Below are 26,657 nucleotides of genomic sequence, written 5' to 3'. Positions count from 1 at the left end.
TAGATCAGAAGATTGTGTCCTGCAATGAGAGTAACACAGGGAGTTTCAGTGGCATCTAGTGAGCTCTCGCTGGCCCTTGAAAATCCGGGGAGAGGTCTGTCAGGCCTGGAAGCCATCTTTGGCATCTTTTCCCCCCGTTTATATCCATTTCCCCAAATTCATCTTCTGCATTTTCTAAGCTTATGTTTCACACATTTGCTCAAAAGACTGCCCCCCCCCATGTCATCTCCCCCCCCCCCAGCCATTTTCTTCCGTTGAAAATCCGAGAAAGAGGACAGAAAGAAGAAAATCGGGTGGATTCCTCAAACCAGCTAAAATTTCAAGGGGAAGAAAAAAAGGATGACAATGTTTTATCACGGCTTCAGGAGTCGAAATGGTCGTCGTAGAAAGTTCAACAGCAAAAGCAGTTGCAGGCATCGAAGGATGGGGATAGGGGCCGGGGGAAAAACATTTTTCAAAGCAGCTTAATTTCACAGACCCTTCCCCGTTTCTGCAATCTCTCGTTTTCCGCAGTGAATTGGAGACGGGTGTGTGGGCAATAGGCAGCGTGGTTCCACAGTTCTCTCTTCCTCAAGGGGGAAAAGGGGCAGTACCCCCCCCCCCTTTCAAATGAGGCTGCAACCCACCGGGAAGGCTCAGCCGTCCGCCCTCAAGGGTGGATCTGTGTGAATCTCTCAACCGTTACCGCCAGACACGGTTCAGCAGCTTCACCTGAGCCAGCCTCTTGGTGATCATGGTGGCAAAGACCAGGCCGAACAGCACGCTGCTGATCAAGACGTAATCGTAATCGTCTTTGAGGACGTCGAACTGTTTGGAGGGATAGACTCTGGTCTGGTAGATGTCTAACCCATAAGCCACCACCTGAAGGAGAAGAAGAATGAATAAAGAGGGTGCATGCACAGAACAATTTACAGTGAACTGGGCACGCGGTCTCTAAAATCCAAAATGGCGGCAGCCAAGGAACGGATTTGGGGGCGTGGCAGGCCTGGGTCGCCGCTGGTTCTGCGACTCGGGCCTGAATTCTCAGTTCTGGTTCGGCCCAGTTCGGCCGAACTGGGAGCGACCCATCTCATGGTGGCCCTCGACTTACGACCTCAATTCTTCCCCCCAAATTTCGAGAAATTGCTAAGCGAGACATTAGTTACGTGAGCCTTGCCCCGTTTTGCGACCTTTCATGCCACAGTTCTTAAGTGAGACACTGCAGTCGTTAAGTCAATCTGGCTTCCCCGTTAACTTTGCTTGTCAGGAGATGGCAAAAAGGCATCACGTCTCTCTCACACACACACACAGTCGGGACACCGCAACTGTCATAAGGACATGAACACACACACCCCGGTCACAAACGGTCATAAAATATGAGTCAATTGCCAAAGGTCTGAATTTTGGTCCCAATTCTTCAATGTCCATGCGAAAAATGCTCATAAATCAATTTTTTCCCCACTTCTGTTGTAACTTTGAAAGGCCACTAAACAAACCGTTGTAAGTCAAGAAGTATTTGCATCAGGAGACAGGTAAGTGTTAGGTGGCACTTGGGTCCTTCCCAAAAATATATTAATCCAGCCACTCAGCTCTTGACATCGCTTTTGGGGGTGTCTCAAGGCCAATCTCTTCTTGTTACCCCTGGTGTTTTTTACTCAAGGGAAGATTGTTCCTGAATATGGAGGCTCCATAAGGCTATTGTGGCTGTAATTACTGGTATTTATTCTCTCTCTCTCTCTTTTTTTTTTTTGAAATACTCAGGAGCCAGTGAGAAAATCTGGATCAGGACAAATGGTCTAAGGCAGGGGTCAGCAAACTGCGGCTCTTTCCTCCCTCTGCTACGGCTCCATCACTGGTCGGTGCCACAATTTTGAGAGGAGCTTCGGGGGGGGGGGGGAAGCACAGTGCGCCAGAAGACTCTATGGCAAGGGGAGGATTTTCCAGTTGTCTCCACAATTGATAGGGCTTTCGGTTATGACAGGTAGAGGAAAAAGTACACCGCGCTAGGAGGAGACTCTATGGTGGGGGAACTGAACTTCCGGTCAGCTCCAGAATTGAACAGGGGACTTCCAATTAGGACCTTTGTGGCTCCCGGTGTTTTCTTTTCTGTGGGAAATGGGTCCAAATGGCTCTTTGAGTGTTTAGGTTTGCAGACCCGTGGTCTAAGGCGTTTCTCAACCTTGGGAACTTTAAGAGGACTGGACTTCAATTCCCAGAATTCCCTGGGCCAGAAGGACAATGATCTATGGTGTTCCTCAACCTTGGGAACTTTAAGAGGACTGGAGTACACCTCCCAGAATTCCCCAGGTAGCAAGCTGGCTGGAGAATTCTGGGAGTTGAAGTCCACCTCTCTCGAAGCTGAAGGAACATTGGTTTAAGAAAGGCTCACCAGACAAGTGGACTCCAGGCCCGACGGGGCTGTGTAAATGCCCCTCATTCGCGAGATAGTCTGATTGTAGTTGATGAACCTCTCGGCGTGGATTTGCACATCCGGGGAATACGGTATCAAGTTTTCTTCCCTGTAAGGAGCAGGAAAACATCTTGGTCCCGGTTCAATCCTCAACTTATTCTCCTTTTTTGCTATTTCTCCACTGCTCTTTGCAATTCGTAATTCTTCTTATTTTATCTTACAAAATCCTGGCTCTGAGAGGTCGGCCTAGGAAGGTCCGTCCTATCAGTGCATGAGAGTTCATGACTTGGAAGACATGGTAACAAGGTCAGCCAATGAACAGGCATAGCAACTAAGTCAGCCAATGAGGGCTGTTTGGAAACAGAAACAGTATTTGCTGATCGTGAGTAACAAGGAGACGACAAGGAGCCTGGGTGTGGCTATACTCTGTAGCTCTGAGTCTGTGCTGAGCTCTAAACTAGTCTGCTGCCTGAACTGAAACTGAAACTGTTCTCTCCTCTGCCTGTGTTTGCTTGTAGTCGCTACTACGTTGGGGAAACCTGCTTTTGGTATTGTATATTAACTTCATGCGTTATATTATATATAAAGAGAAGTTATTTGAATCCTGCTGAGTCAGTTACCTCTGTGCGCTTTCTGGATGTAATTGCTGCTGCAAACTCTGACAAATCCGGGCCAGACAAAACCCCTCTCCCTCCCATCCACCACCCATCCACTCCCATGGTTCGGCTGTATCCAAACCCCTCCAGTAATATTAGCAGCATTAGGTGGACATGTGGCAAGCTGAAAATTGTTTGGAAGGTCTGGCTGAAACCCAAACATCAGCTTCCCATAATATCTGCGAAGTCCTAAATGCCCCTGGGCTAGGCAGTGGGTGGATCTCCCCGCTCCCCAAATTCCTCACCTTGTTTGCTCTGTGGGGACTTCCGGCCGCCGCGGATCCAGCAAAGCCTTGGGGAGGGACAAAATGGCCCCTGAGGGAAGACCGACTACACCCAAGAGAAAAATGGAGAAGCTATTATTGTTGGAATAGATTTGTCAAAGAGGATAATGTTTGTGTCAACTTGTAAAGCGTTGCCATGACTATTATCAGGTTGGCATTGAAGGGAGGGTTCCATGCATACCTTCGGCCAGAGTCGGATCTCATATTTCTACAATCTTGTTGGTGAATGTGATTTATGACAGAGGGGAGGGGACACAGGGGTAAAGTTCAAATGCAATTAAGAAGCAGTCAGTTTTGGCTCTGCAGGAGAACACGCCAGAATGTTGATCCTAATAAATGAATGGATTTCTTTTGAACTTTGTCTCGAGGCTCGTAAATTAATTAGGTCATCTTCTGGGAACTTCCCAGAATGTTTTGGACTTTCTTTTAAATTTGCAATTTTTTTAATGTTCTTGTCTAGTTTTGTCTTGCCTCTGGTTTTTTTTTTCTTTTTTCTTTTGTATTTTAATTTTACATATATATTTTTTTAAAAAATGGGGAAAATAACAGAATCATGGAAGGGATCTTGGAGGTCTTCTAGTTCAACCACTCCCCCCCGCTCAAACTGGAGATCCTATCCCATTTCAAACAAAGGGTTCTCCAATCAGGAGAAAATCCCGTGCTTCTTCTCCTGACAAGGAGAAGGCAGATGCATGAATTCGCCCAGGGAGAGCGAGTGGCAGCGCAGGAAAATTTGTCAGCCGAGCACGTGGCAGCCAGTCCAAATTTGGCATCACAAGGGACTGAACACCTGCCTAATCTGATCTTCCCACAGGAAGCTCTAGAGCAGTGATGGTTAACCTGAAGCGCATGCCGAAGCACCGGAAGAGAGCAGGTGGCCGTTGCGCATGTGCACAGGTGGCAGCTGCTCTTCTGGGTACCAGCACGCGCATGTGCACCAGCCAGCTGCTCTCATCCGGTTTCCGGGTTCTTGTAAGACAGACCGCTCAACCCCCCTCTCCCGGCGCCCTTCCTTAACTCAGCAGATGGCGACTCGTGACGCCCCGCTCTGTAATGGTGGCTTCCATGGCGCTGATGGCGGAGGGGAAGATGTAGGACTGTTGGAGCACCTGGGGCGAGTAGGGCCGGTCCAGGGAGCTGAAGGCCGTGGCGTTGTACTGCGTGGTGCCCTCGTACAGCTCCAGCACCGTGAACTCGTTCCGACGGGCCTTGGCGTTCCAATACAGGTACTGCGAAGAGAAGGAAGGTCTCTAACGATAAAGCCAGCTTCCTCAAGTCCCTGGGGTCTCTCTCTCTCTCATGACTTGGCCCTACAAGTTATAGGGTATAATGAGCAGCGGTGGCACAGTGGTTAGAGTGCAGTTCTGCAGGCTCCTTCTGCTGACTGCCGGCTGACTGCAATTTGGCCATTCGAATCTTACCAGGCTCAAGGTTGACTCAGCCTCCCATCCTTCCGAGGTGGGTAAAATGAGGACCCAGATTGTTGGGGGCAAGAGGCTGACTCTGTAAGCCGCTTAGAGAGGGCTGTAAAGCGGTATATAAGTCTAAGTCAGTGTTTCTCAACCTTGGCCACTTGAAGATGTCTGGACTTCAACTCCCAGAATTCCCCAGCCAGCTTCAAGTAGCCAAGGTTGAGAAACACTGGTCTAAGTGTTTATTGCTATCTTCCTTCTTTCCTTTCCTCCCTCCCAGTGGTTAGAATGCGGTATTGCAGGCTAACTCTGCTCAATGCCAACAGTTCGATCCTAACCAGCTGCAGGTTGATTCAGCCTTCCATCCTTCCGAGGTGGGTAAAATGAGGACCCAGATTGTTGGGGACAATATATGCTGATTCTATAAACCACTTAGAAGCGGTATATAACTCTTAGTGCTATTGTTATTGCTACAAGTTCCTGAAGCTTTGGGAGGGGGCAAACTCTTACCACCACCCAGTTCTCCGAATGGACAATGTGAACCGGCCCCTCGGCTTTCTTCTGCACTGAGGAGTGGATGATCCGGCCGGTGACGCCGTCAATCAAGTAGATTCCGATGAACGAGCGCTCCGGGTGGGTGTCCGTGCTCTCGGTCACTACAGCCAGCAGGTTGGGATTCAGCGACTGCGAGGTGGTGGGGGGAATGCAAAGCCCGTCAGGCTTCCTTCGGCAATAAGGCTCAGCGTCATTGCACAAAGTGGGGGAGGGAAGGAGGAGAGCGATAGAAGGAGAAGAAGGAGAGGAGGAGTAGAGAAGGGGAGGAGAAGGGGAAGTAGAAGGAGAAAGGGCAGGAGGAGAAGAGGAGGAGGAGAGGAAAAGAGGAAGGAGAAAATGGGAAAAGGTGGAAGAAGAGAAGGAGAAGGGGTAGGAGAAGAGAAGGAGGAGAAAAGGAGAAAAGAAGGAGAGGAGAGGAGAAGGAGAAGAAAAGAAGGAGGAGAGAAGGAGATAGCAGAGGAGAAGAGGAAGGAGAAAAGGGGAGGAGAAGATGAAGAAGAGAAGGAGATGGAGGAAAAGGGGAAGGAGAAGAAGAGAAGGAGGGAAGAAGGGACAGGAGAAAAAAAGGACAAGGGGCAGGGGAAGAAGAGAAAGGGAAGGAGGAGAAGAACTAAAAGGGGAGAAGGAGAAGAAGAAGGGGCAGGAGAAGAAGAGGATGGAGAAAAGAAGAAGAGGAAAAGGGGAAGGAGAAGAAGAAAAGGAGGAGAGGAGATAGAGGAGAAGGGGCAGGAGAAAAAAGGAGAAGGGTCAGGGGAAGAAGAGAAAGGGAAGAAGAATTAGAAGGGGGGAAGAGGAAGGAGAAGAAGAGAAGAAGAAGAGGCAGGAGAAGAAAGAAGAGGAAGGAGAAAAGAAAGAGAAGAGAGGGGGAAGGAGAAAAAGAGAAGGAGGAGAGGAGAAGGGGCAGGAGGAAAAAAAAAGAAGGGCAGGGGAAGAAGAGAAAGGGAAGGAGGAGAAGAGAACTAGAAGGGGAGAAGGGGAAGGAGAAGAAGAAAAGGAGGCGAGGAGATAGAGGAGAAGGAGCAGGAGAAAAAAAGGAGAAGGATCAGGGGAAGAAGAGAAAGGGAAGAAGAACTAGAATGGGGGAAGGGGAAGGAGAAGAAGAGAAGAAGAAGAGGCAGGAGAAGAGGAAAGAAGAGGAAGGAGAAAAGAAAGAGAAGAGAGGGGAAAGGAGAAAAAGAGATGGAGGAGAGGTGATAGAGGAGAAGGAGAGGAGAAGGGGCAGGAGAAAAAAAGAAGAAGGGGCAGGGGAAGAAGAGAAAGGGAAGGAGGAGAAGAGAACTAGAAGGGGAGAAGGGGAAGGAGAAGAAGAAAAGGAGGCGAGGAGATATAGGAGAAGGAGCAGGAGAAAAAAATGAGAAGGATCAGGGGAAGAAGAGAAAGGGAAGAAGAACTAGAAGGGGGGAAGGGGAAGGAGAAGAAGAGAAGAAGAAGAGGCAGGAGAAGAGGAAAGAAGCGGAAGGAGAAAAGAAGGAGAAGAGAGGGGGAAGGAGAAGAAGAGAAGGAGGAGAGGAGAAGGGGCAGGAGAAAAAAAGAAGAAGGGGCAGGGGAAGAAAAGAAAGGGAAGGAGGAGAAGAGAACTAGAAGGGGAGAAGGGGAAGGAGAAGAAGAGAAGGAGCTCGCTTTCTCCCCCTCACCTTATACAGGACACTGCGGTCACCCATCACCCGGCCTTGAGAGTGGACGTGTTCGTTGGACCGCTTCCCTTTCACCGTCACGATCCGCTGCAGATCAGGAGGGATGGTGACATCCCAGGTCTCTTCAGTGGCCAAATCCTGGAGGACGGGGTGGGGTTGGGGGGGGGGGGGGAAATAGCCAGTGGGTCAAAGGCTGGTTCACGACTTGCAGCTCTCCCCTCTCACTCTCCCAAGTGCTCGTGCCTTTCTAAACCCAGAAAGGGCTGGCAGGGACCTCCACCAACTGAGCCTCTGCGTTAGTGGAAGGCTGTTGATTCCATTCTCATCAACCAACCCATTCCCAAAAGGGAACCTATTCAACATGACGCCTTGAATTCTGCACACCTTACAAAATCAACGATACATTTCCATTCTACGCCTACCACAGTGTTATGTGCTCCATCTTTACTACCATGTATTCTATGCCCTACACTGGCTGAGGAGCTAAAATAAATAAATAAATGCTAGCCACAGGATAGCTAACTTGGATGGATGGATGGATGGATGGACAAATAGATGATAGATTGATAGTTAGATAATTGTGTGTGTGTGTGTGTGTGTGTGTGTGTGTGTGTGTGTGTGTGTGACAGAGATGATATAGACCCGTGACAGGTGGCACGCAGATCCATATTTGCCAGCATGCCAGACCTCAGCTCCAGCGTGTGAGCGCGTGCCGGGGGAGGCATTTTCGCCCTCCCAAGTCTTCAGGAAAGCCTCCAGAGCCTGAAAAGGGTGAAAACTCCCCCTCCATGCCAGGGGGTGGGTGGGGGTGGGGCGCATTCCATTGTGGGTCAGGGCACAGTGCAGGGCTAGTGCGCACACACACACAATTTTGGCACACCTTTACAGAAAAGTTAGCCATCACTGATATGGACGGACAGATAGATTATGTGTGTATGTGTGTGTGAGAGAGAGATAAGATAAATTAGAGGAATGGATGGATGAATGAACAAATAGATGATTGATAAGATGACAGATGGATAGATAATTAGATGTGTGTGAGAGACAGATGATATAGGCAGAGATAAATAGATACCGTGTGTGTGTGAGAGAGAGAGAAGAGAGAAAGAGAGAGAGGAAAAATTAGAGGAATGGATGGATGAATGAACAAATAGATGATTGATAAGATGACGGATGGATACATAATTAGATAATTAGATGTGTGTGTGAGACACATGTTATAGACAGAGATAGATACAGTGTGTGGGTGTTTGTGTGGGTGTGAGAAGAGAGTGAGAGAGATGGGCTAAATTAGATGGATAGGATAGATGATGGATTGATAATTAGATGTGTGTGTGACAGAGCTGATATAGACAGACAGATAAGTGTGTGTGTGTGTGTGTGTGTGTGTGTGAGAGAGAGAGAGAGAGAGAGATGATAAATCAGATGGATGGAGGGATGGATGGAGGGATGGATGTTTGGATAGATAATTGATGGATGGATTGGATAGATGATGGATGGATAAATAAGATGTGTGTGTGACAGAGCTATTATAAACAGACAGGTAAATAAGTGTGTGTGTGAGAGAGAGAGATATGATAAATCAGATGGATGGATTGGATAGATGATGGATGGATAGATAATAAGGTGTGTGTGATACAGATGATATAGACAGATAAATATGTGTGTGTGTGAGAGAGGGGGGGAGGGAAGGAGAGGGAGGGAGGATAGATTGGGTGGGTGGATGGATAGATAGATAGGATAGATGATGGATGGATAGATAAGGTCTGTGTGATACAGATGATATAGACAGATAAATTTGTGTGTGTGTGTGTGTGAGAGAGAGAGAGAGGGAGGGAGGATATAGATAGATAGGATAGATGGATGGATAGATAATTAGAGGTGTGTGTGACAGAGGCGATATAGATAGATTAGACAGATGTGTGTGAGAGAGGCGACAGACAGACAGACAGACAGACAGGGCTGGCAGGCTGGATGGATGGATGCTTGAAAGTCCAGTCAGAACAAAGCAACAAAACATCAAAGAAAATTTCCCTTCATCTAAAAAAAAAAATCTTACTGCCCCCCCCCCTCCAATTCACTAACCACCACCACCCCGCTTGGGAATCCAGGAGCCGCACCCTTCTCAGCCTCCGCCCCATCAGCTTCCCCCGTTGGTCATCTGCCAGATAGAAAGTGACGGAGGGGGCTATTTCTTCCAGCTGCCGCAGGACGTTCTTGGTGGCCGGGAAGACAGTCACCTGCCGGAGGAAATTAAGGAGGTTGGAGGGTGGGGGGTGGCGGCAAATAGCAAAGGCCTCTGCAGAAGAATCCCGCGAGGATGACACTCGCCCACTCACCCATTTCCTCCCCTCCCCAAGGCACCTTGTACTCATCGTCAATCAGGAGCAGCACTTTGGCGTAATCCTGGTCCATGATGGGAAGCAGGATGGACTGAAGGATGGGGCGGCTCAGCTCCGGGGGTGTCACCTGGCTCCACTTGCCGAAGATGGGGTTGAAGACGTAGAGTTTGCTGAGGCCCGACTCCTGGGGGGGGGGGGGGGGGAGGGCAGCAGGCAGGGGTTGAGTGCGGGACTAAAACACCCTAAGCCAGGGATCTCCAACCTTGGCAACTTTAAGCCTGGAGGACTTCAACTCCCAGAATCCTCCAAATGGGAGTTGAAGTCTCCAGGCTTAAAGTTGCTAAGGTTGGAGACCCCTGGCTTAGGCCACTGGTCCTCAACCTGTCCTTCCCATGTGGGCCCCCTTTAAACACCTTTTGTGACTCCCCACAAGACTTAGCTAAAGATTTAAATCCTGGCATTTTTTTCAAGCTTTTATGAAACACCCCCACCCCACCCCCAGGGGCCACAGGTTGAGAACCACTGCCTTAGATCAGCTTCTTCCCCTGGTGTTCCTCCCCGCAAGGACCATCGGCCTTTTTACTCCCACCCATTTTCTTGAAAGGTAAAGGTTCCCCTCACATATATGTGCTAGTTGTTCCTGACTCTAGGGGATGGTGCTCATCTCCGTTTCAAAGCTGAAGAGCCAGAACTGTCCAAAGACATCTCCATGGTCACGTGGCCGGCATGACTCAACGCCAAAGGCACACGGAACGCTGTTGTCATCCCACCAAAGGTGGTTCCTATTTTTCTACTTACATTTTTTACGTGCTTTCGAACTGCTAGGTTGGCAGAAGCTGGGGCACGTCACGGGAGCTCACTCCGTTAACGCAGCGCTAGGGATTCGAACCGCCGAACTTTAGATTGACAAGCTCAGCGTCTTAGTTACTAGGCCACTGAATCCCTCTTTAGCACTTAGCAACAGCCCTTAGACCTATATACTTCTTCACAGTGCTTCACAGCCCTAAATGGTTTACAGAGTCAGCCTATTGCCCTCAACAATTTAGGTCCTGAGATAGGAGGAGCCACGTCGTGATGTTACAACGTGCGGTCTCGATACTCTGAGACCGCCGTTGACAGTTTTGCCGCTGGGGGGGGGTCCATTGAGACCTAAACCGTCCCGTAGAGATGGTGATCAGGAAGACAAAGCCTTGCTGATCTCAGGGATATCATAAAATCCCTGATAGACCCAAGGGAAGTGTTTCAAGCCCGTGGTAAACAAACAGCCCCTAGGCTGATGAAATCGGGATGCTTCGGAAGGAAGGAAGTGAAAAGAGAAAGTGAGTCCATCTGGTGAGGTATTTTTTCTATTTTGCTAAAGACTGCCCAAATAAATGTTTCTTTAAAGCCAAATTCGATCCTTAAACAAAAGAAGTGAGCTGCAAAAATAATCCTAATGGGATCGCTGTGGAAAGTTTTTTTTCCTTTGCCTTTCTAACTATTTTTTGTGGATTGAAATGCTCGCAACGTTCTTCATCTCTCCTCTTAAAGTGAACAGATTGATTTTTTTTTTCTTCTGCTTCTTGTTGCTTTATTTTTTGACTTCTGGATTAAAACCTTCCTTTTTATTTTAACAATTCTTCCTATTACTTTACCACACTAAAAGAAATCTAAAGAACTTTGTTTCCTACAGAAGGTGAAAATTAACTGGGGGGAACAGAACCCTTCCCCTTTGAAGAGCATAAAAGAACTTGTGTTCAAGTCAATTTAAAATAAATGTAAGAGAGGCCTGGAAGACTAGAGTGGCAGTCATTATTAGTTTCTTTTTCTTTCTCTCTTCTGTTTTGGAAACATGGGTGAACACTTAGATGAGGAAACCTTAAAATTCCAAAATATCTTGGCTGGAATTCAAAATCTATTGGAAGGATATGAGAGAATTGAGAAGAAGTTGGAAAGACTAGTCTTCCTCACAGCAAAAGATGATGGGGTTGGAGCCCCAAAAATTAAAGGGGAGAATGAAGGTATAGAAGATAAAGATAACAGATGAATTTATTAATGGAGCAAATGTGGGTGAAAATGGGAAGAAGGGAATATGGAAAAGGGAATTCGATGAATTGGAGCTCTACCCGATTCCAGGACACAGAACAGAAAAAAGTACTAATGATGATAGACATAAGAAGAGAATTTTTTTTCAAAAGCAAGATTGATAAACAAAGACAAGTTAACTTTAGAAGCAACTGGTGGGCAAGGAGATTATCTGAGAGACCCTTCAAGCAACAAAGTGCGGAGAGACGCCTATAAAAACTTTAAAAAGGAGATAAAAAGAAGACTGACTCTACAATTGGCAAGAGAGATAAGACTGATTTGTTATTGGAAAGATACAGGTTGACAATGAAAGTTGGTAATAAAAAATAGGTTTTTTTATTATTGGTGATTAATAAGTAGGAATTTTGTAACTCTTAGATTGTTTTAGACTGTTATTAAATGTTTACTCGCTAACAATTAATTAACCATAAATAATAATAATGAAATGATAATGGATACAGCGTAATGATATATACATGTATTGACAATTTAGTAAAAGAAATTTGGATATAAACTGTAAATTGTGACTTGGGAAAAAGACCTATAAATTTTATTAACAAATTTTCATTTAGATCTTGTTATAAAGGTATAAATTTTAGTCAGTGAGTTGGAAAAAAGGGGGGGGGGGAGGCTTAGAAACTTTATTAATTGACTTTTACTTAAAAGATGCTATAAAGGTGTAATGCTATTGGAGGATTCTTGGAAATAGATAATGAATGCCATTATGTGGTTGTGTCTTTAAGTATGAATGATTTGAGGTAAAAGCATGTTCAAATAATTGTAGTCAAATGAGAATTGTGGTACATTGATATTAAGATATTCAAAGATTTTCAAGTGTATAATCTAATATGAACTATGTAATGACTGTGGAAAAATGCACGAAAGTTATCTGTAACCAATTGACATGCTTTCTACAAGATGTAATGAAGGATGATTCTTTTTTTGTGTTTTTGTTCAATTAAAATAAAATAAAAATTTCAAAAAAAAAAAAAAAAGAATTTAGGTCCTTATTTTACCCACCACGAAAGGACAGAAGGCTGAGTTAACCTTGAGCCAGTCAATCAGGATCGAAATGCTGGCAGTAAGGCAGAGTTAGCCTGCAATACTGCATTCTAACCACAGGGAGGGGAGGGGAGGGAAGGAAGTGCTCTTGGACTTACTGTGTTTCCCCGAAAATAAGACAGGGTCTTATTTTCTTTTGACCTCCAAAACAAGTCCTTGCTCTTATTTTCATGGAGGTCTTATTATTTTTGAGGTGCAGGAGGCGGTGAATGTGGTCACCTCATGGCTGCTGCTGTGTTGCAATATTTTCAGGCTAGTTTTCAGGGGAGGGCTTATTTTAGCGCATGCGCTCTAAAATCTGATTGAGCTTATTATCCAGGGAGGTCTTATTTTTGGAGAAAAATGGTATATACCACTTCACAGTTGCTTTTACAGCCCTCTCTAAGCAGTTTACAGAGTCGGCCAATTGCCCCCAACAATCTGGGTCCTCATTTGACCCACCTCGGAAGGATGGAAGGCTGAGTCAACCTTGAGCCTGCTGAGATTTGAACTGCCAAATTGCTGGCAACCGGCAGTCAGCAGAAATAGTCAGCAGTACTGCCCTCTAACTACTGCGCCACCGCGGCTCATTTCCTTTCCTACTCGGGAGAGAAGACAGGAGGGGAGGCACCCACCTTGTCCTTGACCAACAGGGTGCATTGTGGGGGGTGGGGGAAATGCGCCGTCGTCCTCTGGACCATCAGCTTGAAGGAAGAGCCGGGGCGCACATCCTGGAGGAACTGCTTCCATAAGATGGTCCCTGAGCTGCTCTCTATTCCAAAAAGCTGGAAAGAAGGAAAACAAATATCTGAATTAAGCTGTCCTTGGGAGAGACTCTGGATATTGAAAGCTTCTTGTTTGGGAGGAGGAAGAGAAAGAGGAAAAGGAGAAAGAGAAGGAGGGAGGAGAAAGTGGAAGAGGGGGAGGAAAAAGAGGAGGAGGAGGAGGAGAAAGAGGAGGAGGAGGAAGAGGAGGAGTGTTGGGAGTATACTCCTAGTGTTGGGTAGGCAATATAGATTCATATTCAATAAATGGTCGACGTGGCTTTAAATGGGTCAATGTACTTATCAGCTGTAATTAACTTTGCAATAAGAGGGAGTTAGGAAAACTCTCTCTCTCTGCTTGTCCTATGCTTGATAACTACTTGCTCCCTTGATGATTGGAACGTGAACTGCAACAGTAAGCAATTGTTTGTTCTATGAATTGTGTTTGGACAAATATCTACTATCACTGCTTCTGAAGCTAGTAGTAGTAGTAAAGCTACTTGTTTTTACTAGCAGTGTCTGAGACTCTATTCATGTGTTTTTTCTACTAGCAACATTCCTTCTCTCTAGCTGTAGATTCCGCAGTGCTACTTTCTGTCTCCCAACGGAGATACCCCTACCAAGGAGGAAGAGGGAGGAGAAAGAAGAGGAGGAGAAAGAGAAGGCGGAGGAGGAAAGAGGAGGTCTGCCTGGGAACCACGAAGCCACCCTGGTGGGTTGGACTCTGCCTGACCGCTTGAAGGTTTCCTCTCCCGGCAACCAGGTTTGAGGCCGTTTCAATACAAAGTGAAGACTCCCATCATTTTAAATTCAGATAACAGGACTCTCCTTTATGAGTTATGCTGTGGGCTAGAGGTGGCGCTCTTGCCTCACAATCAGGAGGTTGTGAGTTCGATCCTAGGCAGAGGTAGATATTTCTCTCTTTCTGGGCACACCGAGAATATATCTGCTGAACAAAAAAACCTCTGCACCGGCGACAGGGAGGGCATCTGGTCAGTAAACACTCCGCTCCATGCAGTTGCCCCGACTCCACCCCACAAGGGATTGACGGGGCTGTTAAAAGAGGATGATGGTAACAGGGACTCTCCTTACGACGTGAGCAAAGAACCTCCACCTGCAGGAGCAGTCTACCATGTTTCAAAGAGGAGTGGAAGGTCGCTGCCCTGCTTGGTGGGGTGCTTCCACGGCCTCTAACCACCACCACCACCACCACGGCGCAGTGAGCAACCACAGCCCTTCCCCCTCACCTTCCCGGAGGCTGTGGCGATGACAATCATCTTCTGCAGGTTGAACTCATCCCGGGCTAAGTTGTCGACGTTGAACTCGTTCCTGGTCTGGCTCCGGGGCTTCCGGGCATCATAGAACATCTTCCAGAGATGAGTGGTCCAGGCCTGGAGCAGGATGAGCTGAGAGGACAGGCGTTTGAAGAACATGTCCAGGAGGCCATCTGGAAGAACAAGCGTCAGCTGCCACCGAGAACCACAATTAAGGAAGAAAAGGCTCCCGAGCAAAATCCTTCCTTCCTTATGGTCCCAGGGCGGGGCAGGGGATGGGAGGGAGAGATTTCCTGTAAAATGTTAAGTTCATCCCTGAAAGGTGTTTTGCGGAAAGGCCTGAAAAACTCATCCAAAAAAGAAAAGAAAAGGAGAAGGAAGGGAGGAAGGAAAGAAGGAGAGAGAAGGAAGGAAGGAAGGAAGGAAGGAAGGAAAGAAGGAAGGAAGGAAGGAAGGAAGGAAGGAAGGAGGAGAGGGAAAGAAGGAGAAAAATGTGAAGAACAAGGAGGAAGAAGAGAAATATTTTTTAATGTGCTTTCGGACTGCTAGGTTGGCAGAAGCTGGGACAAGGAACGGGAATTCACTCTGACAAGCTCAGTGTGTTTAGCCAATGAGCCACCACGTCCCAAAGACAGTGGCGCCCCCACCCCCAAATGACAATGGAGATGAAGGATTCGAACAAGACCAAGGAGGAGGAGGAGGAGGGAGGAGGAGGAAGAGGAAGGAAGAGGAGGAGAAGGGAGGAGAAAGAGGAAGGAGGAGGAGGAAGGAGGAGGAGGAAAAGGAAGGAGGAGGAGGAGAAGAAGGAAGGAGGAGGAGAAAGAAGAAGGAGAAGGAAGGAGGACGAGGAGGAGGAGGAGGAGGAGAAGAAGAAGATCCTCCTCTAATAATAAGCTGGAAGGTTTATTTCCATGCTTCTTTGCACAGATATCAGGCCCACCAGGTGGAACATTATTCCAAAATCAGAAACGGCCCCCAAGATCAGTGTGCTTCCCCCCTCTCACACACACTCAAGAAAAACAGGACACTGGACATTTCTCGGTTACCTTGAATGGCTGATTTCCAGGCAGCAAAAAAAAGGAAACACAAACCAGGAAACAATTCAACATTTAATCTTTGGAGGAGTGGAAAAACCAAACAAACAAACAACAAAAACCCTGAACATAGCAGTATAAATTGCACACCGGGCCAAAAGATATTTGTGGATTTTTTTTTCCTTCCGAGATGTCCTTGTGTCTCCTGATCAAACAGGGGCACAATCCAAGTGTTGTGGACCAACACTTGAGAGGGCTCTGTGTCGGAGGCAGAAAGGGGGCCAGGGCCGTATGCCAGTTATCAGCTGCCTTCAGAGTCAGACATCAGTGAGGCAGAAGAACAGCTGGAGCCTGTTCCCAGTGTGCGCACGCACAGAGCTGCCAGACGAAGGGAACAGCTAAAGAACAGCAGTCGACTTGGGAGGAAGGCCATAGGTGGACGGTGAATGGCCCCTCCCATAGGGGATAAGGAGGACCGAAAGGGGAGTGGAGTTTGCAGGAGACAATGAGTTCAATTCCTTAGGGTGAAGATCTATCCCTAACTTCTTGCCAAGGAATTTGCTGCTACAGCATGAAGTTTGAAAGATTATCGGCCTGGCAGCTCTCCAAGCCTGATCAAGGTCTGCAGTTGTGAAATCTCTTGAAAGACTGTTGGCCAGGATTTTGCTGGAGAGGAATTCCCTTTAACCTAAATAAAAGGGGTTTTCTTGGGACGAGGAGTCGGCTTCGTGCTTTTGGGAAGCCTAGGTTAGAACACCAAGTCCAATTTCAGTGGGCGGAACAGACGTTTTGATCTCCATTAGGAAAATGCTCCACCCAGCGATAAACTCTAGGCTTATTTCCCCAAGTGTTAGCCTCAGCCACCTTGGCAAAATAATTCTCTCCCCTCCTCCCCCATCACTCCTTACCAGCTTTCTTCCCAAATTCGCCCTCCAGTTCTGCCTGGGCCCCCGTCAAGGGCAAGTCCACCATCTCCAGGCTAACCACCTCAGCCAGAGACTCTTCCCGGCTCCACCAAATTTTTCCTGCCGAGAATGAGAGATTGAGCAAAAAAAAAAAAAAAAAAAAGGTCTTTTCTTGTAGCCCGTTGATGGAATCGCCCAGAGGGCAGAACAATGGAGGATGAGGAAGGGTTAACGAAGCTCTGGCCAGGGTTTGGCGCCAAAGCGGAGGGAGTCACGAAGGGAGGAACACTCCCTCTGTGTTCGCAGGGGTACCTGGCTGTTGCAGGAAGAGGAGGAGGTGATCTTCCGTTTGCACCAAGGCACGGTACCCAACGGAGTCGTCCTTCTTTAAAAAGACCTGAATGAAGAGCTGCAACAAAGGGAAGTAATGGATGGAGCGATAAGAAAATTTACAATCCTCAGCAAGGGATGTTTGGTTTTAAAATAAGTTGCCGATTATCCAGCATTGCCCGTGAAATTTATTTATAGGGGGGACAATGTCTGGACTGAACGTAATTTCTAATGTTGGATTTTCCCCCTTACCAGAGGGAGGCCCCTTGTGAGGTACTGTGAAGCCGTTACTGTGGCAACTCCACTGCGCTGCACAGTAGAAGCCATTTTATGGCAGTACAGTAGAAGCCATTTTAAGGCACAACAGTCTGCATCTTAACAGAACACACATCCCGAGGGATGTTAGGGGAGTCTTACCCCCACTGTATTTGTTTCCAGAGAGTAAGCCATCTGTGTACCAAGTTTGGTTGAAATTGCTTGAGGCGTTCCAGAGATATGCTGGAACATACACACATACAGCCATTTTTAGATGGACAGATAGATGATAGATAGATAGATAGATAGATAGATAGATAGATAGATAGATAGATAGATAGATAGATAGATAGATAGATGAAAGAAAAAGAAGAAAGGAGAAAGAAGATAGAAAAGAAAGAAGATGAAAAAGAAGAAAGTTGAAGGAAGACGGATAGAGATAGATAGATAGATAGATAGATAGATAGATAGATAGATAGATAGATAGATAGATGATAGATAGATAGATGAAAGAAAAAGAAGAAAGGAGATAGAAGAAAGATAGAAGAAAGGAAAGAAGAAAGATGAAAAAGAAAGAAGAAAGTAGAAGGAAAAAATAAGACAGGTATAGATAGACAGAAGATGATAGATAGATAGATAGACAGACAGACAGACAGGAGAAAGAAGATGCAGGGGGGTCTTGGGATCCCAAAGCATGGGAGAAATACCCAGGTCGAGAGATGGCTGCAGGCTAAGAACAAACCCTGCTCATTGGAAGCACCGTTACCTGCTCAGGCCTGATGCTGCTTTTCTCCAGAGTAAAGGTGATGAGGGTGTCCAGAAGTCTCTGCCCAGTTTCAGCCAGGTACAAGTTGATGGTGTAGGACTGGGCGGGGCAAGAAAGGCCTTCCTGGAGGGAGAGAATGAACAGAGCAAAATGGCCTTCAGCTTCTTACAAGAATAAAAGTTACCATACTTTTCAGAGTATTAGACGTATTCCCCCCCCCCTTAAAAGTGGGTGAAAATTGCAGTGCGTCTTATACACCGAACATTGCTGAAGCCCTGCCTACCTGCCGGGCCCCACCCTTCAGCAATTTTCAGCCTCCACGGGTCGCATTTTCAGCCTCCGCACATCCCTTTTTCAGCCTCCATGCATCGCATTTTTGGCCGGTTCCAGGCGGCGAGGATCGGTGGCGGCAATTCCCACCACCTGGAACCAGCCGAAAATGCGATACACGGAGGCTGAAAACGGGGTGTTGTGGAGGCTGAAAACACGACATGCGGAGGCGGGAATCGGCGGCAATGTGCTGTGGCAATCCCCACAGCCTGGAACGTGTCTAAAGCGGAGCGCGTGGAGGCCAAAAATGCAACAGAGGCCAAAAACATTGCGCACGAAGGCAGCAATGGGCTCTGGCAATCCCCGCAGTCTGGAACAGCTGATTGGCAGTATTCTGGGAGGCCGATTCCAACCGCCAATCAGCTGTTCAATTCACCAAGAGCCTCAATTCTTAGCATCCCTGCTGCAACATAGGGATGATGGATGCCTCCCTTACAGAGTAGTTGTACAAAAAAACTCCATACCCATTTCATGCATTGATGTATATATATTTACCCCTTCGCCCTTGCAGGCAAGGACAGCCGTCACCGTCTTCTCACCGGTAGTCGCGAAAGTCACAAGGCTGGCCTGGACACCCAATGTGGAGAAAGACAGTGAGAGATCAATAGTGCATGGATTATACAAAAAGAATTGGGCAAAAACACCCATGTGGTTAGAAAAGATCTTAGGAAAACACGTAGATCTTAAACCTGAGCTATTTTTTATTAGGTGTAATATCAGAAAAATGTGATAAACAAAGGGCATATTTAACATTGCATGTATTTGCGAGGATTGTATTTGCTCAGCATTGCAAAAAACATAGAAATATCACTAGCTGATGAGATAATTAAGAAGATATTGGACTGTGCAGAAATGGGACAGGCTTGCATTGAAAATTAAACAGAAACAAGATATAGAATACTGTTGTGGCCCAGCAGGAGCCGTTGGAGCTGCCGATGGACTCCGATAGCAAGGAACCCTATGAGTCTGCTGTGGAAGATGTGGAGGACCCTGGGCAGGGTTCAGGCTCAGAGCAGGGACCAGAGAGGCTGGTTGGCCACCAGGAGGCACCTGAGGCATGGAGCAATGGGGAAGATCAAGGGGAGTTTGTCCCTGACGCAGGCAACAGAGGGCGGAGAAACGGAGGCAGCAGTTATGGAGACAGACTCATAAGAGATAATCAAGCCAAGTGGTTGTGGCTTGGCCCCTCCCAAGAGATATATAAGAAGAGACTTTGGGAGGAGTCCTTTTGCAGGACTAATCTGGAGAACTCCTTGTCTAGTCTGCCTTGTGTTCCCGTGTCTGTTGGAGTTTGGGTTGCTGCCAACGTCTTGCCAGTGTCTGGGCTTTCAGCCAACAGGACTATAATTGCTGTGAATAAAGAGTGGCAAACAGCTAAGCCTGTGTCTGCGTTCATTACCGGACGGAGGGGGCCCAGAACAGAATACTATCAAATATGGAATTTATTTTATCAATGGGAAAAAGGGGGGTAAAGATTATGAATATAATTTGTATTGTTATTGTTAAGCAAACAAAATAACCCAGACAATACAATGTTTATTAAGCACTAAACTGTAATAGTAGGGTTTTTTTAAAAAAAAAAACATAATGCATGGATCACTTCACACAACACTCACAAAATCCAGAATTCTGGGAGTCAAAGTCCGCCTATTCTAAAAGTTATTAATTATTAATAGGAATTATTGAGTCTGTCATCTGCACCTCCATAACTGTCTGGTTTGGCTCTGCAACCCAACAAGACATACCCAGATTTCAGAGGATAATCAGAACGGCAGAAAAAAACCATGGCTGCCAACCTGCCTTCTATTGAGGACCCGGACACTGCATGAGTCAAAAAGAGGGCTATGAAAATATCTACAGACCCCTCGTATCCTAGACATAAATTGTTTTAACTAATGCCCTCAAAACGATGCTATAGAACACTGCACACCAGAACATGTAAACACAAGGACAGTTTTCCCCCCATGCCATCACTCTGCTAAACAACTAATTCCCACAACGCTGTCAAATTATCTATCAAGACTGTATTACTATTATTGTTCTCATCCTTCCTAGTATCTATCTCTTCCCACTTATGAGTATAACCATGTTGTTTGTATCCTTACGATTTATATTGTTTCCTAGTCTTGATTTATTGCTTATTTGTACCCTATGGCTATCATTAAGTATTATAGCTTATGATTCTTGATGAATGTATTTTATTCTCCTTATATTCAGTGAGACCCTATGCACCAAAGACAAATTCCTTGTGTGTCCAATCAGACTTGGCCAATAAAGAATTATATTCTATTTTATTATCAGTGTTGGGAGTATACTCCTAGTGTTGGGTAGGAAATATAGATTCATATATAACAACAAATGGTCGATGTTGCTTTAACTGGGTGAATGTACTTATCAGCTGTAATTAACTTTGCAATAAGAGGGAGTCAGGAAATCTCTCTCTCTCGCTCGCTCTGCTTGTCCTATGCTTGATGACTAATTGCTCGCTTGATGACTGGAACGTGAACTGCGACTGTAAGCAATTGATTGTTCTTTGAATTGTGTTTGGACACACATCCACTATCACTGCTTGTGAAGCTATTGTTAGTAGTAAAGCTACTTGTTTTTATTAGCAGTGTCTGAGATTCTATCCATGTTTCTTCTACTAGCAACGTTCCTTCTCTCTAGCTGTACATCCCACTGCACTACTTTCTGTCTCCCAACGGAGATACCCCTAACAAGCAGCATTGAGAAACACTAGAATAAAAGCACCGAGGTTGGTCAGTTTCTCTCCCTGTGCATTTCCACCCAACCTGCTGAGTGGTTCCTTGAAGGGGAAGGGTGGAGAGAGGTCAAAGGATCAAGAGATCGGAGCCTCCCTTTTCCGTCCTCACCTGCGGGAAATTCCGAAGGAGGCTCACGACGCCGTGCCGATATTGCAAGAGAGCGGAGTGGGTCGGCGACAGGCGCAGGAAGAACTGAGGCCGGGGAGCTCTGGCTGGGTTCGGCTGGGAGGACAGGATGCGGGCCTCGGAAATGTCCGCAAATTCCAGGCCGAGAGACTGCAGGAAAGGGGGGTGAAAAGAGAGCAGGCAGATCAGCCAAGCCAGCTACAGAAGTCAACACCTGGATACCTTGTGCATTATAACTATGCTGGCCACAGTTGAAAGGAACAAGCACTTCCTTGCTCCAGGATCAAGTTCCAGCTTATTGCTCCATGGCAGAGAAAATTCAAGGAGAGATTTTGGGAAAGGGACTCAGAAGCACCTTGATCCGGTGGCCTAGAGGTGGCGCTCTTGCCTCACAATCAGGAGGCTGTGAGTTCAATCCTAGGTAGAAGCTGATATTTTTCTCTCTGGGCACAATGAGAATATATCTGCTAAAACAAAACTCCACCCTGGCAACAGGAAAGGCATCCGGCCAGTAATCACTCTACTCCATTCAGTTGCTCAGAACTCGTTCCTCGACCTCTCACCTGCAGTGGGACCTCCTTCATCTCCTCCTCTGCCTCCAGAGACAAGGTGTAAAGGGACTGGGTGGCTGGGTTCACACACACAAGCCTGCCTTCTTCGACAATGTTGCAAGTCCCAGCTAGTTTCTTCAGCCACGGAGCTGCCACTCTGATCTACAGAAAGCACAGAGATGCACAGCTGAGCCCAGCTGAGATGACTCTTGAGACCAGCAAAGGCAAATCCACATGGCAGAAAATTTAACGGCCTATTTAAAGGCACAGGTGCACCCCAAATATGACATTGTTGTAATTTTACCGTAAGAGAAACATTTTTGTTTTGGCGAGATGACTGTCTTCCCTCCCCTCTCTTCCCCCAACCAACCCGGCAAAGGAAATCCCATTGAAAAGGAAATCCCATTGAAAGCCAAATTCTTGCTTCACCTGTCTCGTCATTTCACCATCCTCAATGCTAAAAGTCAGGATGCTGAGGTGGCTGTGCGGAGAAATTCCGACAACGTGCACAACGCCTGTTCCGTGGGAATAGACCAGCTGATACTGGACAATGTCGCTGATAAGGAAAAGCAGGTGGGAATTAGCATGATCAGGTTGTCTGTTTGAAGCCATCTTGCCGTCTTTCTCAGAGGAGCTAAACTCTTAAAATGTCTGGGCCAAAATGAAATCATTCTTAAGGATTGATATAAAATACGCAGAGCAAGAGACAGCTGTGAAGACACTTAAAAGTTGCTTTTTTCAATCACTATTACAAGCAGTCCTTTTTTTTCATTTTTAAAATTTTTATTTTAGTACAAATAATCCATCTTCCATTAAACAATGTGTCACCTGAATACAAATAAGTTAAAATTTACAATCATATTATTTAATCTATTCTTAGCTTAACACTAATAATTTAAATATCTGTTACTTTGCATCCTCTTAATTTGCTTAACTCTATTAACCCTATTAACTATTTTCTATATTTCACTCATTTTTATATTTATCCTCTAATCATCGCTAAAATGTTTCCCACATCGCATAATAACCAGTTTGTTATTTAACTGCCAGTGTTAATCTATTCATTTCTGCACAATCTAGATTTAGATTTAGATTGTTTATTTGTATGCCGCCCTTTTCCCTGGGGGGACTCAGGGCGGCTCACAATCCAAAGGGGGGGGGGGGGGAAACAGACTTTTACACATAAGACAATACATGATTAAAACGCAACATTCATACCATTCGGGCGGGTTACAATCTTTAGCCCCAGGCCTGACGGGATAGCCAGATTCTAAGGGCTGTGCGGAAGGTCTGGAGGGTGGTGAGGGTACGAAGCTCCACGGGGAGATCGTTCCATTGGGTCGGGGCTACCACCGAGAAGGCTCTATATTAATATTACAGGCCGTCCTTATTTAGTGACAATTGGGGCTGCTAATTCAGTTGTCAAGGGAAGCAGTCACTAACTGAAACTGTGCTTATGGTCTTAACTCGGCTTTCCTTTTTCTACACAAGTTAAGTTTGTAAAGTTTACCATTACTTTTCCATCAACTGTGAACGGTGGCAAAATGAGGCAGTTAAACAAGGACAATCTGTAAATCTATTGCCTGTTGCTGTGAAAAACTTAACCAAAATGCAAAGAATGTGCACAACACAACAGAACATTTCTGCTTTATAAAAATGAGTAGGGTTACAGTTAGGATTAAAGGCTGTTGTTTTTTTGTAGTCAACAAATCAACCCACCTTTCTGGCAAATGTTCTATCCATTTTTGGTAACCGTTGGAGAGATAATGTAGAAGGAGGGAACTTTTCTTCAAAACGGCCACATACTTCACTGCTTCTTGGACTCCCACCAAACTAGCCATCTGAAAGCTTAATTTAAGAATTTAAGGTGTTGTTTTTTTTGAAAAATTGGATTTCTTTACTCATTATTTAAATGAACCCTAATCTAAAAGGCTCACCTGCCAGCATCCATCAAAACCTCCCAATTCAGGCCACCAATGTTTGTTTCCCAAGACCGCAGGATACGACCCCCATTGGAAACCGTGATGGCATCTGCAGAAAATAGGCACAGAAATTACAACTCGGTGCGCGCCGCGCTCTGTGAGGTGGCCACGTTAAACCGTCCCCCTCCAGATTTTCCAAATGCTGCATGGGGTCTTTCCGAGACCTTTGTCAACTTGTGAGCTAAAACCAAAAATCAAGTGACATGGCAGCAGTCCTCGACTTACAACCATAAGCACCTTTGGGACAACCTTGTTATTAACTTTTAACAGCTGCAGTGATTCATTCAACAACTGGGTTGCAAGAAAGGTGGTAAAATGGAACAAAACTCACTTAACTATCTCACAAACCAAAATTTTTGGCTCGATTGTGGTCATATACCTAGCTCAGGGGTCAGCAACCTTAAACACTCAAAGAGCCACAAAGGTTCTAAACGGAAGCCCCCCGTTCAATTCTGGAACCGACAGGACGTCCAGTTCCCCCACCATAGAGTCTCCTCCTAGCATGGTGTCCTTTTTCCTCTACGGACTTGAAGTCTGGTTCCCCCACCATAGAGTCTCCTCCTAGCAGGGCGTCCTTTCTCCTCTGTGGACCAGAAGTCCGGTTCCCCCACCATAGAGTTTCCTCCTAGCCTGGCGTCCTTTTTCCTCTACCTGTGCTAACCAAAAGCCCTATCAATTGTGGAGCCAACCGGCGACAGGGAGCCGCAACAGAGGGTTGAAAGAGCCACATGCGGCTCCAGAGCCGCAGTTTGCTGACCCCTGGTCTAGCTATACTGCTCACATGGAGAAAGAGTGTGAGTAAACGAGAAACGGCTACCAGGATACCATCCCCTTCCTCACCTTGCCCGTGGATCAGCATGGCATCGACTGCCCCTTCAGGAGTCCCTTTGTCCACATGTCGCCACACTGGAAGGGGGGAAAAAATCCCAGATCAACCTTTTAAAAAGATCCATGCCAGAGGCAGCGCTCTTTCCTCATTTGAAGGGGGGGGGCTCCCCGGGAGGCGCTCTAAGCAGGGAACCAAAAGGACACGCACGGATTTCACCACTGCGAGAGTTCAGGGCAGCCACCACATTCTCCTCCGTAGCCACAATCAGCTTCTTGGAGGCGGGGGAGGCTTCCAAAAAGGCGAATTTGAGCTTTCCCACATACTGCTGCCTCCTGCAATACATGCAAAGGAAAAAAAAATCACATTTTCCGCAGTCATAAACTGAAATAATAGGGGTGGGGGGAGAGGATATTCTCTTCACTGAAAGGAAAATATGGGCCCTGGAGTGCAACTCTCACCTCTGTTCCCCACTCGCCATGATAGTCCAGTGACCCCCCCTCCTCACCTTATATTTATTTATGTATTAGCAAAGAGGTCGGCAACCTTAAACACTCAAAAGAGCCACAAAGGTCCTAACTGGAAGTCTCCCCGTTCAATTCTGGAGTCAATCGGAAATCTGGTTCCCTCACCATAGAGTCTCCTCCTGGTACGGCGTGCTTCTCCTCCCCCCTCAAAAAAAACCCGGAAGCTCCTCTCAAAATTGTGGTGCCAACTTGCGACAGGGAGCCGCAGCAGAGGGATGAAAGAGCCACACCCAGCTCCAGAACCGTGGGTTGCCGACCCCTATACTAGCCGATAACCCAATGTTGCCTGGGTATTTATTTATAGGGGGGAAATGTCCGGATCAAACAATTTCTAATGTTGGATTTTCCCCCTTACCAGAGGCTGCTGCCTTGTGGAGTACGGTGAAGCCGTTACCATGGCAACCCCACTGCACTGCACAGTAGAAGCCATTTTAAGGCACGACAGGCTGCATCATAAGAGAACACAAACCCAGAGGGGTTTTAGGGGTGTCTTACCCCCCACAATATTTTTCCCTAGAGGGTACGTCATCTGTGTACCAAATTTGGTTGAAATTGCTTGAGGTGTTCCAGAGTTATGCTGGAACATACACATACACGCGCGCACACGCGTGCTTATGTATGTATATAAGCCGCTCACTGTCATGAGTGAGAGGCTTATATACATAGGCTTGCTCATCTTACTACAGAATGACAGTGAGAGGCTTACAACCCTAAAATTTTAAATATCTGTAAGGTAAGATTACACACCCCACCAAGTGCGTGGCGCCCCAAGGCAAAGTTACATTAGCTCAGTGATTTATTTAGTACACTGATGATGTTATCTAGTTGGGTCATGAAACATTTGCGAGGAAACAAGTTCAGAGAGCAGCAAGGACCCCACAGTCTTCCTCCTCCACTCTACAAATACCCCTCCCTCCTAGCATTGATGATATTATGGTACTTAGTTGGATCATGAAGTACCTGCAACCCTGCGCTGCAAATATTTCCTTCCTTCCTTCCTGTCTCCCTCCCTCCTTCCCTTTCTTTTCCTCCCTCCCTCCCTCGACTTTGATACTAGTGCTGATGAAGTTATCTAGTTGAGTCATGAAACACCTGCAAGAAAACAAGCAAGCTCAGAGAGCACCAAGGACCCCACAGTTCTCCTCCTCTTCCTCCCTGCGCATCCCATCCTTCCATATTTCCAATTCATTTTTTTCCTTCCTTCCTTGTCTTTGGTACTAGCACTGATGATGTTACCTACTTGGGTCATGAAACGTCTGCAAGAAAACCACCCAGCTCAGAGAGCACCAAGGAGCCCTCATGTCAACCCTGTGCTGCAAATATTCTCCTTTATTAGTCTGGCAACTAAGCTCAGGGAAGCAGCTGCCTTCCACCCTAGAAGCACCCTAATTTAAGACAAGGCCCCATTTGCCCCATTTGGATGTTTCATCAACGCCATGTAATTGCCCTCCTTCTCGCCCTCCCCACCCCCGCCCCACGTAGCAAGCAGCAGCGCCCTCATCCTTTTCCAGTGGCGGGGAGTTCCGCAAGCCAACCCTGATGGCGGCGCCCTTCGAGGTAAGGCAGGGCCGCCGGTCACCCACCAGTCGAACTTGCCCACTTGGTCCTCGTAGACGGCGCTCGCCGGCGGGGGAAGCCAAGGAAGGAGCAGGAGCGGAAAAAGAAGCAGCGGCAGGACGGGCGCCGCCATGACGACCAAGAGGAGAACAGGAGCCGGAAAAGGAAAGAAAGCCTCCGGTATCCCGACAGGCTCTGCGCGACCATAGAGGCGAGAAATAGACTTTTGGCTTCCGGCCCCATAGAGATACGAATGTATTAGAGTGACCTTGGGGGAGAAAAAGAGTC

The 26,657-nt window shown here is 46.7% G+C and overlaps 1 protein-coding gene across 1 annotated transcript; it reads right to left on the bottom strand.

Annotated features, from left to right (window-relative positions):
* Positions 1-231: 231 nt before the first annotated feature.
* EMC1 (ER membrane protein complex subunit 1) lies at positions 232-26,534 on the bottom strand. Its single transcript, XM_087702632.1, has 22 exons — positions 26,396-26,534; positions 24,496-24,620; positions 24,300-24,365; positions 23,415-23,508; positions 23,197-23,325; positions 21,907-22,033; positions 21,490-21,639; positions 20,909-21,076; positions 18,531-18,602; positions 17,706-17,828; positions 16,667-16,763; positions 16,358-16,474; positions 14,389-14,588; positions 13,013-13,162; positions 9,295-9,456; positions 9,051-9,170; positions 6,931-7,068; positions 5,252-5,425; positions 4,348-4,558; positions 3,291-3,375; positions 2,369-2,498; positions 232-861 (listed from the first exon to the last, which is right to left on the bottom strand). Exons 1-22 carry the CDS (start codon positions 26,500-26,502, stop codon positions 682-684), a joined length of 2,925 nt encoding a protein of 974 aa, XP_087558758.1. The 5' UTR covers positions 26,503-26,534; the 3' UTR covers positions 232-681.
* Positions 26,535-26,657: the final 123 nt, after the last annotated feature.

The sequence above is a fragment of the Thamnophis sirtalis genome, unplaced genomic scaffold (assembly GCF_051295495.1).
Source record: "Thamnophis sirtalis isolate CommonGarterSnake01/CBP01778 unplaced genomic scaffold, rThaSir2_p1.2 scaffold_15, whole genome shotgun sequence".
Taxonomy (NCBI): Eukaryota; Metazoa; Chordata; class Lepidosauria; order Squamata; family Natricidae; genus Thamnophis; species Thamnophis sirtalis.
This window is presented reverse-complemented; position numbering and strand designations above follow the sequence as displayed.